Source organism: Pungitius pungitius, chromosome 14 (assembly GCF_949316345.1).
Source record: "Pungitius pungitius chromosome 14, fPunPun2.1, whole genome shotgun sequence".
Classification (NCBI taxonomy): Eukaryota; Metazoa; Chordata; class Actinopteri; order Perciformes; family Gasterosteidae; genus Pungitius; species Pungitius pungitius.
Genome location: NC_084913.1, coordinates 15,433,930 through 15,449,506, shown reverse-complemented (window position 1 = coordinate 15,449,506; position 15,577 = coordinate 15,433,930). Strand labels below are relative to the sequence as shown.

At 41.3% G+C, this 15,577-nt stretch overlaps 2 protein-coding genes across 2 annotated transcripts; both read right to left on the bottom strand.

Annotated features, from left to right (window-relative positions):
* Nucleotides 1-1,709: 1,709 nt before the first annotated feature.
* Nucleotides 1,710-8,091, bottom strand: kcnf1b (potassium voltage-gated channel, subfamily F, member 1b). The gene has a single exon (XM_037487427.2). It carries the CDS (start codon nucleotides 7,967-7,969, stop codon nucleotides 6,650-6,652), a length of 1,320 nt encoding a protein of 439 aa, XP_037343324.2. The 5' UTR covers nucleotides 7,970-8,091; the 3' UTR covers nucleotides 1,710-6,649.
* A 715-nt stretch (nucleotides 8,092-8,806) lies between these two features.
* Nucleotides 8,807-15,146, bottom strand: LOC119227909 (V-type proton ATPase subunit C 1-B). The gene is given in 14 exon segments (XM_037487099.2): nucleotides 8,807-9,517; nucleotides 9,991-10,120; nucleotides 10,201-10,298; nucleotides 10,385-10,472; nucleotides 10,561-10,653; nucleotides 11,310-11,378; nucleotides 11,467-11,562; nucleotides 11,640-11,722; nucleotides 12,626-12,720; nucleotides 13,223-13,308; nucleotides 13,455-13,522; nucleotides 14,163-14,294; nucleotides 14,296-14,365; nucleotides 15,136-15,146. Coding segments are annotated over 14 exon segments (1,212 nt in total). The 3' UTR covers nucleotides 8,807-9,424.
* Between the last annotated feature and the right edge of the window lie 431 nt (nucleotides 15,147-15,577).

Genomic DNA, 15,577 nt, shown 5'->3' with positions numbered 1-15,577 from the left:
ACACACGGATGGGTGGGTCAAATAAGCAAGACTGCTCTGTGTGTCGAGTGCTAAACGAAAGTAAAAATAACATCTTGCTTCTTTAGGAGTCACAAGATTTGTTAGTAAGGATTTTTGGAAAAGACACTGATAACACATAACAAAAAATGTTCATCTTAGCTGAATATATATGGACTTGCGCTTTTAGTCTTCCAACCATTCAAAGAGCTTTTACACTGCATGACCTCATTGAACTGTTCAATCCCTGATGAGAGGAACGACTATGCACAGTGACACTGGCCATCAGTAACTAAGATGAACACCATGCACAAATCCTCATGAAATAAATTGAGATTTGGAATGAAGTGTCTTACCCCAAGGCGCAACAACATCAATACTAGCGGAGCCATGGATCAAATCTCCAAAGGACGACAGTGCTCTCCACTCAACCACACTGTGCTCAGTGTTTTTGTTTTACAAAGCTGATTTATTTTTGTGTCTGAGTTGTTCCCTGAGAGATGAGTCCCTTAAATGACCAGACAAGAAAACATAACTATTCATTTATTCACACAATTCATTCATTCACAAGATCAGTTACAGCTGTGAGGAAGGAATCGGTGTGTTTTGAATGCAGCCAAAGGGTTCAAATGTTTCAACCATCCAGCTCAGCTGAATGCGGTCAAAGATTTGTCCTTTGTTGACTTTATGCTTTAGCTGAGGGACGTGGGGACTCCCAGCACATTAAGTTAATCCTCAAGCCCAAGTCTCTGCCAGAGTGGGTACCAGTCGCAAGAGACAGCTCAGAAAACGCTTGGACAAAAAAAACAAGATGTTCGGAAATGAGAGGAGGACAGCTAAATAACTTTGAACATCGAATGATGAGAAGAATATTGGTGGTTTGGGGCAAAGGATTTTCCTAATGATGCAATGCTGCAAATGAACATTGACTTTAACATTGATTCTTTAATCGCAGGATATGGTTTTCCCGGGCTCGTTGTGATGATGCACAATAAGCATTGCAGTCAATACTGCAAATCTTTTTTTTTGCATCATAAATAGATAGGTTCCTTCCAATTTGTAAGACATTCCATGCTTGCATAGATCAGTGAATTGCAGTCCAGCTACACTGCAAATATCAATTTTTTTTAAATGCATCTAAAGAAAATGGCCATGCCACTTTTAGCGGAATCAAATGAATATAAAATGCCACAAAGAAAATTTAAATAGAATTTAAAAAATGTCTTTAATAAAAAGAAGCCAAGAAAAGTTGTTTTGTTCATCATGGCATTAGAAGGGCCTTTGGCTTGTCTGTCCCAGAGGAACCGTTCATGTCCAGTCTCTTCAGGTTAAAGGTACTCGGACTTGTATTACTCCGAGCCTCAGCAGTGTAGACTCTCCACCCTCCTTTCACTTCTTTACGTAAATGAGCTATTATTAACTCATGCAAAGGTGAAGCACTTCCTAGTCCTCGGAGATTAATGAATTGATGAATAATTTAGTCACCTGCTCCTCCTCCATTGCTGAACACTGGACACCTAACTCTGCACTTTCTCCTCCCCTCAGAGAAAGTTTGGCCGGGGACATATTTCTAATGAGAACATATTTATGTAGATTGCTCTGTGTTCGCGGTGGCAATATGTTTGTTGCACAAACACAAGAATAAATCATCGTGGTAAATGATGATGGTGTAAAATTGTGTTGAAGAGTGTCAACTGTCCAAGGTGCTGGGATTGGTTTGTCAAGGAAACATTGACAAACAAAGGAAACATTGCTTTTTCAAACCATAACTTTATTAGAGATTCGTAATGGGCATTTAGTGGTAAACAAATTCAGCAGGTCCTTCAGCTTAAATTACATTTTACAGTGAGAATCTAGCACGGGGTTTATTCAAATGCTGCAGTGAATTTTAGGGGGTTTACAGCACAGTCATCACTTTAGAGTTTTGCTATAAAAAGTCTAAAGGCATCCCATCAAGTAGTCCTGCAACTGGGATCAACAATCACCAAAGATAGATTGCCGGTTTTTTTGCTTTACCAGACTAATATCGTTTTTTGATATGCCCTAAAGTTGATGATTTTAGCTGTTGAAATTATAAATGCATCCTCTTTCTTAAAAGACCCCATCCTAGACATGCAAGACACGTTAGTTCATAACTAGCTTCCTCTTGATCCAACTTTCATATAATACAAGTAAATTGCTGTAAACTAAATGTATGTATTCATATATAGCTCCCTCACTTACAGGCATCTATGTACTCGCCTACACTACATTTAAGGACCAGAAGTGCTGGACCTGAGATCCGAGATGTATTATTGAACAAGAGAGTCTCACAACATTGGCAGTTTTCAAACAAATCTCTGAAAGAGGAAAGCTGCTTTAAAGCCGAGACGGAGTAGCCAGCTGTGAGCGAGTGGGGGTCGTGTAAGAGTGCAGCACAATCATTGAGCGAACAAGGCTCAGTGCTCCCTCACATCAGACCAGCAGACTGAGGAAAAACCGATGTCTGAAAGGTCACAATCCTGTTGCTCTTACAGATTATTTTTCAGATCAATAATTTCTCTTTTTTAGGAAAACTGTTCAATCGCAAAGTAACAACACCAAAGTGTTGGACTCCAGCTGAGATTTCTTCAAGTGTACCCTGATGAAATGCTGTTCTTTTCAATAAACAACCCTTCAATAAAAGATTTTTAAAAGCTGAGAGGGGCAGCACCTAACATGATGGAGCCGTGGCATTCCATTAAACCAGAGAGGGAGAGATCTTGCAGTAACAGGAGTGGGCCGCACTACTGTGACTCATCCCACAAGTAGGCAAATCCATCAGTGAAATCACATCTCGGTCAATACCAGTGGCACCAGTGTGATGTTTTCAGCTCCTTATTTGTAACTTTTTAACTGTCACAAATAAACCAATAAAAATCGAGACATCTATTTCATGCCATAGAAGAGCTTATGAAATGTATCAGATACACATTTACATGCAAAACCTTCACCACACACCACACCAGATACTGTGGTTGCTTATTAACCATGAAAGTGTTGCACTGACTCAGTCATTTACATTACTGATGATAATTTAAATGCAAGCGTTAAATAGGTGTTTGTTCTGCATGTTGTAATCAAGCTTGATACACGGCCAAGTGGATGGAATCGTATTACATGAATCAGATTTCAAGTAATTTATCTCCCTCCCTATTTCTCATGTCCAACTCTGAATGACCTCAAAATATCTGTAATGATTCATTCCTCTGACATGCATAAGATTTAGAAAGAGACACCCTGTTGCCCTATTAAACATATTGCAATGAACGGAGCAGAGTGCATTCAATGTGGGAGTCCAGCCTAAAAGGAAAAGGCTTTTTCGTCGAAGCAGAATAATGAGAGCGAGACAGTTATTTAAAGACTGGAGCCATGACAACAGAAGACCATGGCTGGTGAGGGACATTCCCTTTTTTTAAGAGGGAAAGAAAAGCTATGCATGAAGGGAATCATCTTTTTATGTTTTCTACCTAAATATAGTAATTTTGTTTTTTGGAAATCTGCGAGTCTTAATTTGTGTCCTCCCTGTCTTCTGTCCCCGGAATTCCCGATGAAGTGTTTTTGGCGCCCTGAGCAGAAGGTGTTCTGGGTCTCCGAGGTGACCATCAGGTTGCTCGTGCTATCTATAGTTTGCTTTAACTGCATTGGCTGACTTGTTGGGCACTCAGCGTAACAACACCAGCAAATCACCATCTGTAATACAGGTGTTATAAATACCTCCAACCCTGTATTGTGCATGACCAAAATGTGTGCTTGTTTTTTTTAATCTCTGTTAATGATGTAGTAAAATCACAGAACTAAGGAATGAGTCAGAGAAATGATGTGCTCTATCTCATTAATGGTTTTTGATCATAAATCACAAAAATATATTCCTTTTAACAAAAGCATGTGTTGTTCAATTCTAGGCTATTGAGAGTTTACACACATTTAGTAATAATAAATAACAACTGACACACCCAGCAGACTGCATGGACTCTCACTTCGACTAGGCTCCCAGTAAATGATAGCGACCTCCCTGCAATCCCTACAAAGGTAAACTATGAAATTAACAAAGTGAAGAAGAATTACCTTTTAAAGCTCTGATAATCTCTGGTTAACACGTTAACTTTGGATGCGTCTATAGATCTGACCGTATGTTATGTAAGGCCTGAAAAGTTTGTGTAAGCAGCAAATGATGAGAGAACAATGACGCTATCCACCTATTTTTTCACCCCTGATTGCCACTAATAGATTCTTTGGACAGCTCTATTTGTCCCTCTCTTTAAATCTCAACCCACACCACATCAAAACTTTACATATTGAGTCTTTTTTCAATTTTTGTTGTTACTTCACACTGTGATCACAGGCAAAACCCGCAAGAAAAGACTCGGTTCCATCTCAAGGCTTACCTCCCCATGCACAAGCCCACACAGCTGCTATACCACCAGTGGGAACTCATTAAAAGAAAGAACTAATTATCAGCATTAAACCATTTATCAATCGTAACCTTTTTACCATTCAATCCTCCTCCGGAGCCACGTGCTCTCTGGTGATGTGGGATCGTGAGAGACCTTTCCTGAAGCATCAAAGCACTGTGGGAGATACCAGGTATCGATGGTGAGGTTCCTACGCCTTTGATTGGTTTAGTTGAAAGTCCCCACCGAGAGAGAGACCTTGTGCAAAAGCAGCATGGGTGTTCATGCAACTGCTGCATCTTTTTAAAGTGGTTTCGCACTGCGATCAGCAACATTTGAAATCAACTTGTAACTGCAGCAGCAGCGGAGCAGAGTCATCAATGGCCGCTGATGCATATCATATTGAGTGCTATGTTTGGTCAAAGCCAATGTCGGTCAACATCCCTTCGTCCTCACCTAAATCTTTCATCTTGTCATTTCGATGTCGTTGAAGCCTCTCTTATCCCCTTTTTCAGAGTGCAAAGTTCTGTGCATTTGCACCCTGAAAACACTCGGTCAGCCGTTGGAGCTGACAGCTCATCGTATCTGAGCTGGAGGTGTGAGGGAGGCAGCGGGTGGGAGGTTGGGTGGAGGAGAGACAGCGAAGGGAGGCGAGTGTTTCTGAGCCTCGAGTAGGTGGGCGTGTGCGCCCTCCTGGAAGTGTTCCCCACTGCTGGGACGGCCTTTTGCTCACAGGCCACCACTTCCGATCACACGCGATGCACAGGACCACTTCCCAGACGTGTTTCCCCACACGGACACATTCCGCTGGGTCAACAGAGACATTCACCCTCTTCAGATAGAATCTAGTTTATTGTGGCACATTGGAGAGGCCACTCAGGGAGCAGGAAGAAACTCTTCTTTAAATGCCGGGTGTTCACTAAAAGGGGCAAATTTTCAAATGTAGTTTTATTCCCGTGGAACATTTACTGAAGTACAATTTTGTAGCATTACTTTTTTTAAGTACTTTTCATTTTCAATGCATTTTTTACCCCTCTCCGTTCATTTGGCCGTTTTAGTAACACGTTATAAAACACCAAACATATGATGAGGTGATGAGGTAACTGTTAAGTTACTACAGTAACTATATTGTCCTTTCATGTCATTTCTTAATACTTATCTTAAAAAAATGTTTTATTGTGTGAGTACATTTCTACTACAATGAGGTTTTCTCTATCTTTGTGACACTTGAGCAACGGTTATGGTCTCACATGCATGCAATCATATGAATAGATGTATGTTTTGTAAATAACTAATGACATGAATGGAATGTTCAGAGGATATTTACTTTCTGACAAATATTGAAACAGAATATTGGTTCATGTCTCAGGGATATGGGATCTCACTGTGTACGCCTCGTCATGGTCGCCTGTGATTGATGTCAGGTTGGATTAAATATCTCCTGGACTATAAATTAATGAAGCCCTTGTGATCTTGTGAACTTCCAAACAACAGGTTTTTGTAGAAATGTTTAATTTGGTATTTGTTTGTTTCTCGTTGTTACCATTTATCCAGTTTATGTGGTCATTAGAGTCACTTTGTGCCTGTTTTTAGTCTATTTGTAGTCATTCTTTGTCTGATGGTTGTTTTGCTGCTTTTGATATCCCCTGTGAGCCCCTTTCTGGTCCTTTGCTGCTGTTTAATGTCTTTGTAGTTCTTTTGGTACTTTGCAGTCACGATTTAAAGTAGTCATTATGAATTAATAATCTCTCTCAAATTGTGCATAATCAAATAAAAAACGCTGTTTTCATTACTGCTTATAATACTTTTTTGAACTCTTGTTTGTACTGTAACATAGCTGCTAAATCCTATAAATTTCCCCGCTAATAAAGGATTATCTTATTTTTTCATTTAACATCTGTTAAATAATAGCAGCTATGCATCCTGGTCCAATGTAAATCCGTTAAGACTTGTGCCCAAATGATTGTTAAACCAAGAAAGCGTGCATGTTACCGGGAGGTTAAATGTGACTCAGTGTTAAATATGATTCTCTGTGCACAAGTGAGTCCATGCGTGAACTTATAATATAACAGCACTGCGGAATAAGCAGCGGATGGCACAATTAACCGAAACAACAAAGCTAAACACAACATATGTGCACGTGTCCTTGCATGGAGCTGTCCCAATATGCCATTTATCATGTATAATATAAACATTTTTTTAAAAAGTCTCATTGTCCTCATTTCAAATGTATAATCTTCTCAATCCCTGCTTTTCCTGCGCACGTCCCTCCCCGACTTCAGCTCCATTAGCTCCACCTCGTGCTTCGCTGCTGTCTCCAGCACTTTCTGCTTGTTGTAGTACACCACGAAGTTGTTGATGATGGGGTGGATGGGCAAGGCGATGGCTATCACCCCGCACAGGAAGCTCACAGCCGCGTTGCACTTGCCGAGCGTGGTCTTGGGGTAAATGTCCCCGTAGCCCACTGTGGTCATGGTGATGATGGCCCACCAGAAAGACTGCGGGATGCTCCTGAAGAGCGTCTCCGGGTGGCTTTGCTCCATGGTGTAGGCCAGCGCCGAGAACACGAAGATCCCCACGCCCATGTACATGAGGAGCAAGCCCAGCTCTTTCAGACTCCTCTTTAGCGCGAACGTCAGGGTCTGCAGCCCAGCGGAGTGGCGCGCCAGCTTGAGAATACGCGCGATGCGCATGATGCGCAGCGCCTGGACAGCCTGCTGGACGTTGGTCAACTCCATCATGGACGAGGTGCCGAAATAGGTGAGCGACAGGACCACATAGAAAGGCACGATGGACATGAAGTCTACGACGTTCATGAAGGAGAGCACGAAGTGCAGCTTGTGCGGAGAGGAGGCGAGACGCAGCAGGTACTCCGCCGTGAACCACGACATGCAGGCGGTCTCGATCGCCTCCAGGATCGGGTGCTCCACCAGTTTCCCCTCGGCGTCCGCCACCTGCAGCTCCGGGATGGTCCCCACGCACATCACCACTGCCGAGAACAGGACCGACAAGAAAGACGCGATGGCAATGACGCGTGCCGGCCGCGAAGAACCCGGCTTCTCCATCAGCCTCCACAGGTACCTCTGGCACCTCTGGGTGCACGTGACGCAGCGATCGGGCTCCAGGTCCTCCAGAATCACTTTTACTTTGTTTGCAATCTCCGTCAGCTCCTCCTCCTTCTCGCTCAGGTAGCTTTTACAGCACTCGTCCAACACAGCCTGGTCTATTTTCCAGAACTCCATCTCCTTGATGAAACAAATGGGGCAAATACCGGGCTTGATGTGGATTTCATTGAAGTAGTAAACGTCGATTATGCACTTGAAGGCGTCAGGATCTCGGTCGAAGTAAAACTCGTTGCTGCCCGGGTCGAAGTCGTCGCACAGCGAGGAGATGCCTTCATGATTCTGGGTGGAGCAGTCCAGCAACTCCGCCAGTCTGCTGTACGGATAGCGGTTCAAGACCTCCCCGTACAGCACCACTCGGACTCCGCCGATGTTCACAGCAATCTCCCCCTCGCCGCACGAACCTGTTCTGTATTTTGGCTTCGGAATGGTCCACATTTTACTCAAAAGTTTTTGACAGTCTAAAATCTGGGGGAGTCCAGTAAACGTTTGTGCATCAAGCTGTTTTGTGCACTGAATGGCACAGCTCTCCCTCTCCTTCTCTCTCTCCCTCTCCCTCTCTCCCTATCTCTCTCTCTCTCTCCCTTTCACTCATTCTCACACTTTGGGGGGGGGGGGGGTGGGGGGGGGGGGGGGGGGGAGAGGGAGCAGGTGTTTCTTATGTCTGGATGATGCAGTATGTATAGCTTGTTTGGTTTCCAAAGACAACGAGTATGAGAGCAGCATTAGTCACGGCCTAATAGACGAACTCAGATCCTTCCCCACAGTGGTTAAAGCCCCACTATCCATTTGAAATGTATTGATTACTGGAATTTACTTTGTTGATTTCAAAAGGACATCTTGCAGTAAAATTCCAATATAATTTTATTTCTATATCAATATCATAGATTATTTGATTCTCCTCAATTAATCACAACATTAAATGTGTACTCGACAGATGTATCAGTACACTCTGATGAACAGTTATTCAATAATGGATCAAAGTCAATGCAGCAGAACCAGAGAGATTTATTTATTTAACAGTCCGCTTCCTTCCCACAAACACCCCAAATCTGATACAATAAGATCTTCAGAGAAATCAGTCATTTGTGTGTCTTTCTACATAACAGTGGTTTGTTTGAGGATTTCCAGTCAGAATTCCAGTGCATCATAGCACAGAAACAGCACTGGTGAAAATGACATATGATCTCCATTAAATCTTCTGCAGTACAAGTGACTTCATTTGTTTTGATATGTTAAGTACATTTATCTGAACACTTTTGTTCTGTTTATTCAAGTTATAATCTAATAACAAAAATGACTGCAGTCATTCAAGGTCAAAAGTTATTTTTGTTAATAGTTTTATTGTATTCTATTACCCCAAACTGAGTCTCATTTAATTTAGTACTGTCACTTGGAATTTGGGATTTTGCATCTGCATGTAATATTGTTAATTTTACTTAAGTAAAATACCTCAGTTGTGCTTAGAGCATTACATTTAAAAGCATCCTGACTACTACTAATATATGTACAAGTCTGTTGTGTTGAATAATGTTGAACCATGCCTGAAGACGTAAATCACACAGCTTTTAGGGTATGAAGATGTGCTCGTCTTGAATGCTTAAAGCCGCTACGCTGACATTAACTTTTGTCCATGTTCTCGAGTGTTTAAACGGTTCCACGATTGCAAAGTGCCGCCCAGGTTCAATTGATAATGCGGTGAACAGGACGCAAATCCATCCACTGCTTATCAGACACAGATTGTGTGCAGGGAAGCTCCATAGTTGTTTCTGGCTCATGACACCAAGATATCAGGGATGCTCATTGGATGTGTTTGATGTCTTTCTGCTGCTGGCTCCAACTGCATCACAGAGCCCTCATTCTTTGGTCATTGTGTTGTCTCTTTGAGGACTGCTAGCTGATCTCCAGCAGATTGATGTTGATATGGTAGCAGATGTAGGAGAAGTATTCATGCTGACAGAGTTCTGGCATGTCACAGCTTGCCTGCTTTAAAGAAAGAGACAAAAACACAGAAAACACAGATTGAACCAGTTAAAAACAAACATTGTTTTGTTTGCAGGAGGGTTTGTCCATGCATCATTCTGATCAAGTTCTTCATCCAGGCTCTATGTTTTGCAACCCAAGGCCCAGGTTAGCTTCTGTAGACAACCTCCAATGGGAGCAGACCACAGATTAATATGCACCATAGTTATCTTGGCCTTATTGTTGTGCAGGAATGTGCCTGCAGTTCAGTAGCCTTTCACATTTTGGTCAAGTATGCCAGACAGGAGATGCTTGATGGTGCTCTCCTTCCACTTTCCAGTGGTGGATTCAAGTTCTTCAGAATTACAGCAAAATCCCGACCAATTTACAGAAACAAGTGTTTCAGTTTAACGGGTGACCGTGTTAACTGGTGACTCTCAGCAACATGCTTTGTCCCATGGCAAAGTTTGAAGTGATAAGAGAATTTGGCCTCTTACATGTGCCTTGCTGGTGGGGGCAGTGGGCTCCAGGTGTATAAACAGTGCGGCGAGTTCTTCTTTCAGCTTTTTTGAACGCTTGCTGTCTGTGCGCAGCACAAGAGCCTGATAGCTCACCGGTATTCCATACCTAGCAGGAGACAACTCGTGAGTCTACTCACTGGGAAATGAACCGTATGCCACATTTGAGAGGAAACCAGTTGCACTGACCTGAGGACTGATTCCACAAACACCCTCAGTGCTTTCACGTGAATCCATGCAATAAACACCCCACTCAAATTCACTTTCAGCCAGTGAACAAAGATTCCCTATGAAAGAGGCATCGACTTTTAGAAAACAAACACACTCACAAATCTGAAAAAAAAAACTCTACAATGCATGATGTCGGACTCACGTATTGTTCCTTCTTGTGGACAGTACGCTGCATCGTCTCCTGCTGCTTCTTCGCCTCCAGATCAAAGCTGTACTCGCGCACGTTGAAGCTGTGATCATAGGCTACACTATGGTAATTGACACCTACAACACAACTTTGACTAAGTGGGACATTTTCTGTAAAGCCGGCCCGCTTACTTGCTCTCCTGGGCTTTGACTTTGAATTCACACACGGCTCTTTTGAACAGTATGACGGAAAAAATGCCTCCTTCTCCGTCCTGGTGAAGCTTCCTGATGGTCACACGAAATACAGAACATTTGAGCGCCGCGTGTCAACATGCAGCAAAAGATCCCGGGGAAATATGCCAGAGAGGAAATAAAGTCAACAGTGTGAACTACTGGACTCTGCAGTGGGATGAAAAACTAGATATTGTGCATTGTTAATGCTGATTACACCTAAGTTTCAGTAGGTGTAATCAATATTAATAATTGCAGTTGTTATCGTATTTATATGTATTTCACTCTTTTACTGTTATTAGTGCATTATGCCCAATAAAGAGGTTTAGTGTTGTAATGTATTTCTTTTCAAAGGACACTGACTCAAACCAAGCGCTCTCTTCTCTATTTTTTTGCATTCAAAGTGTTTTTGCAATCTGAAAACTGAAAAACTGTGGGTTGACAGCTCGTATAGTCCTTGCTCTATTGTCAGTCTTCTTGTATGGTGTACTCAGGTTTCATAAATGATTGAAATATCTAAAAGTTTGATTTTAGATATTTCACCCTCCGCAGAAGTGAGAACAGACTGGAGCTTTCGGCTGGTAATTGAACACCTTTACCTTGCTAGCCTGACCTTTTGGATGCTGAGAACAGGCACTCTGAGCTTTGTTGGTGCACTTCTACAGGGATCAAGTGGAATGGCTTTTCTTACTTCCATGCAGACCGCTCACCTGCTGGACCGTGGAACCACAAACTCTGAAAAAGACTCATAGGTCCTCTCCCACTGCAGGTATCTCGTTCTGTGAGATGAAGACACATTTGTGAACACACAAACATTTGCTCCCCACCATCAAATTACATTAGGATAACCTTTAGTGTGTCACCAACCTGCTCACCACGACCAGTAGAGTGGTGAGGTACTCTGAGACCACCAGATCTTCCCTCTTTACTATGTCATTCAGACGGCAAGTTTGCAAATTCTCCCTGTAAACACATACTGTCCAATTAATCAGTGCATACTTGAAACGTTAAAGGTCTTTTTTAATTAATGCATCACTCACTTCAGTCCGTGCTCCACGGTCATTTTAACAATACTGTACGCCGCTGCACGGGATTTTAACTCCTCCTCCATCTGGGACACGTCCTTACACATGTGAACATAAACGTTGTTACCTGAAAACTGGTGTGAGCTGGTGGAATTCATGCTATGTTGAATGTCTTTAAATCATTCATTAGGTGTTATATGCAGTTTACGTGCAGAGCAAAGACATAACACACATTCATTTATTTCACTTATTTAATTTGGATTTGTTAAAACCTTTGTGATGTCATCAGGGTTATTATAACTTGATTTTTGAGACAGCCAAATTTTACTGTAAAATATGTATGACTCCTGTGATACAAACTGATCGTATGAATTGTTTAGGATTTCAGTATTTCTTTTACTAAAAATTTTATTCTTTTGTCTCTGATTACATTTAATCCATTATTTATTTTTTAAAACATAGAAAAAAAGTTGCAGGATTTTCTTATTTGGAATGCTGCAGATCTGTCTTAATTGTCCAAGTCAAATCCTTTTATATAGCCCAATATAACAAAAAGGAGACACCCCCCCCTAAATAAAATGTCAATCTCTTTTTATATGCTGAATATTTAGTAGTGCTACAGAAATTGCCCTGTAGCACTGTCTTTTCCACCTCCGGTTCCCCAAAGGTTGGGTTCTTCAATTTGCTTTTGGTTAAGGTAAATATGATTTTAACGTTTTGTTTCTATGGCAAGGGTTGATCATTAAAAATATCCCTCTGGTGAATCTGGAAGCTTTTACTTGTCCTAAAATAAGACAGTGGCTAGAAGGTTGCTAAATGAAACAACAGAACTTCATCCCACCCAGCTCCTGTGTGTGTGTGTGTGTGTGTGTGTACTCGCACTCATGACACTACTATGTTTAATAAACAAAAGATATGAAAATGAGATTTTGAAATTGTTAACCAAAGCTACCCATACATGTCCGCCTATGTACATCCCCTCATTTTGAACAAGTCAGTACCTTGTTGATGATTTCTGCCAGGCTGCACAGAGGCAAAGCTGTGGGATACTTGGCTTTGTCCCACTGAAACCCTGTCATGTAGCTCATCAGGTCCACTGAGAAACACACAACAAGTCACAACCAGAAACCCCAGAAATGCGCAAATGTAAACACACACAGCACTGCACTCTAGCAGATGCAAAAGAACAATACCCCTCAAAGCCTGGAGGTAAGATTTCAGGGGCGAGACGACGGCTGACTGACTCATGCCGTGATCTGATGGGGGAAATTGATCACAAACACAGGTTAGTGCGGGTAAAGGCACGTGTAGATAGATAGATAGATAGATAGATAGATAGATAGATAGATAGATAGATAGATAGATAGATAGATAGATAGATAGATAGATAGATAGATAGATAGATAGATAGATAGATAGATAGATAGATAGATAGATAGACAGTTATAATAGAATAACAGAGCAGAACACATTAAATACAATTTAATAAATAAATAAAAAATGTACAGTGGAATGGAATAGGTATTTCTATATATAGTAGGTATTTGAAGAGTTTCTATAAGATGAATCCTCAGCTGTGGTGTTTGTGTGTGACTCACCTCCATTGGCTAGGGTGTTTTCCTGCACTTTGTCAGCAGTGTGCTCCATCACCTCCTTCATACACTGATGGGTTTTCTTAATCACACTGACCAGGAAAACAGGAAATAAATGCCATTACTACTTGACTATTTTGTATTCAGAAATGAGTTCAATCATTTTCAACCAAGGGTTTTTATTTATTCAAATAAGGACCTCCAGCTGAGGAGAGTTCTTTTATTTCTTTTTTTTTACCTTTCCGTCAGTGTGTCGAGCTTGGAGAGATCATCTGACACGCTGAACAGGCTGTCCAGTATTCCCACCTGTTCACAGCAGAGACAGTACAGTCAGTGTTACTGTGCCTGGTTTGTCATGGATTTGATATAGAGAGCACATTGGCATTTACGATTCAGCCTCATGTTCACATGTCATATTGAAAACCAAAACTCGAAGGAGTTTATACCCTTAATAAAAATTTAAAAAACTTTTTTTAAAGGGGACGTATCATGAAACATTTTTGAGTCTCTCCTCCCATGCCAGATGGAGGGGGAATGCACATATATTCAAATGGATAGTATGAGAAAAATAATGCTTGAGTAGAATCATAAGAATGACCCCAAGAATGAAGCACAACATGTCCACTTTAAGATTCCTGGGAGGCAAGGTGAATGTTGATGAGGTGAAATGGGTCAGATGGAAATTTTGCCTCAAACTGTAGAGAGCAACCTGAGCCTTCATCCCTTCACCAGAGAAGGACACCAAACACCATCCTCCTTCTCAACTGCACTGCAGTGCACTCGCATCAACAGAGCTAACGCTTACATACAACCTGACTCGCTCTTCATTTTTTACCCTGCTCCTCTCACAGCCCAAGAAGGGAGACCGTTTCCCATCTAGTCTTTATGGACATGTTGTATCTGTGTCCTCGGGCTCTTCATAAGGATAGACAACACACTGCCTCACCTTGAGATCTGGAATACAGAACCTGAAGCATGAGGCCCGGTGGTTTTTGGCAAGGATGCGCTTGAGTTTGTCCATATTGGTTAAACTGGTCTTGTCCAGAGGGACAGAAACCAACCATAAATCTGTCATGTCTTCCAACCACTTCCAAAGAGATATTCCAGTTAAAGTCTTCCCCACATGAGCCGGTGTTTGGCACCAAATGACTGTGACCCAAAGCAAACAAGCATTCAGTCCATCATCATAAGCTGACTTTGTAAAACTAAATTTCTTTGATATCATTCTCTTCCTGTTTCCAGAAGACATTGAGTAGGATTATATTAACAGTTCCCCATTTTTATGTCGGTACTACTTAAAGTCAAATAAAAGAAAATACAAAATGAAAGGAATCAAGCTTTCAAAGCCCCAACTCTTACCGTCAGGTCTTATTCACGGTCGTGCTGTGTCGGCTCCACTGTGTTGTGGTGTTGGAAAGTGTGAGCAGCTGCTCCACCTGAGACACACTGAGAGCCGGCCCACTGTCTTCTAGGATCACAAGAAACTCTTACATCACTCCAGGTGATTTGAACAAAAATAATAAGAGGCTCTTCACGGTTTTTCATAAATACATTTACACATGCAGCTATCATGAGCGAGGAATGAAAAAAGGCATCATTAACAGCTCTGATATCACGATTCACCATGACAACAGCTATATAAAAGGCAAAGCCTCTATTATGAATTATAAGAATAATGCAAATTTAAATACAATGATAATAAATGAAGGCTACATATGGGCTCTGCACACATATCCTCAAAAAAAGAGTTGGGAAGGAAAAGCGGAAATATGAGTAATACAGGTTTTTTTCCCGTGTTATCCACTAATTCACAATGTAGAACACTTACATTTTCTTAATGTATGACAAAGTGACGGCATTGGCTTGTATATCATTCAAAAATGTATTTCTATAACATTAATCTGATGAGGACAAAACACAGGGGCAACATTCTGCCTATTAGAAATAATATACATACATACATACATACATACATACATACATACATACATACATACATACATACATACATACATACATACATACATACATACAGTACATACATACATACATACATACATACATACATACATACATACATACATACATACATACATACATACATACATACATGTATGTTTTTCTCTCTTGTAAATCATAATCACGGAGGCCCTAAATTCCTGAAAAGGGACACACAAGGTGTTGGCACATAATAAATAGATAATAGATAGATAAACTGTCCATATAAAACCCTAACTCGTTTATTCAATTATTAATATTTGTATTTATGTTATTGTTTTGTTTTGTTTCGGAACATTATTTTTTAAATGTTGCGTTCCTCTTCGGGACCTTAGTCTTCCATGACTTGGATGCAGGAGAGGA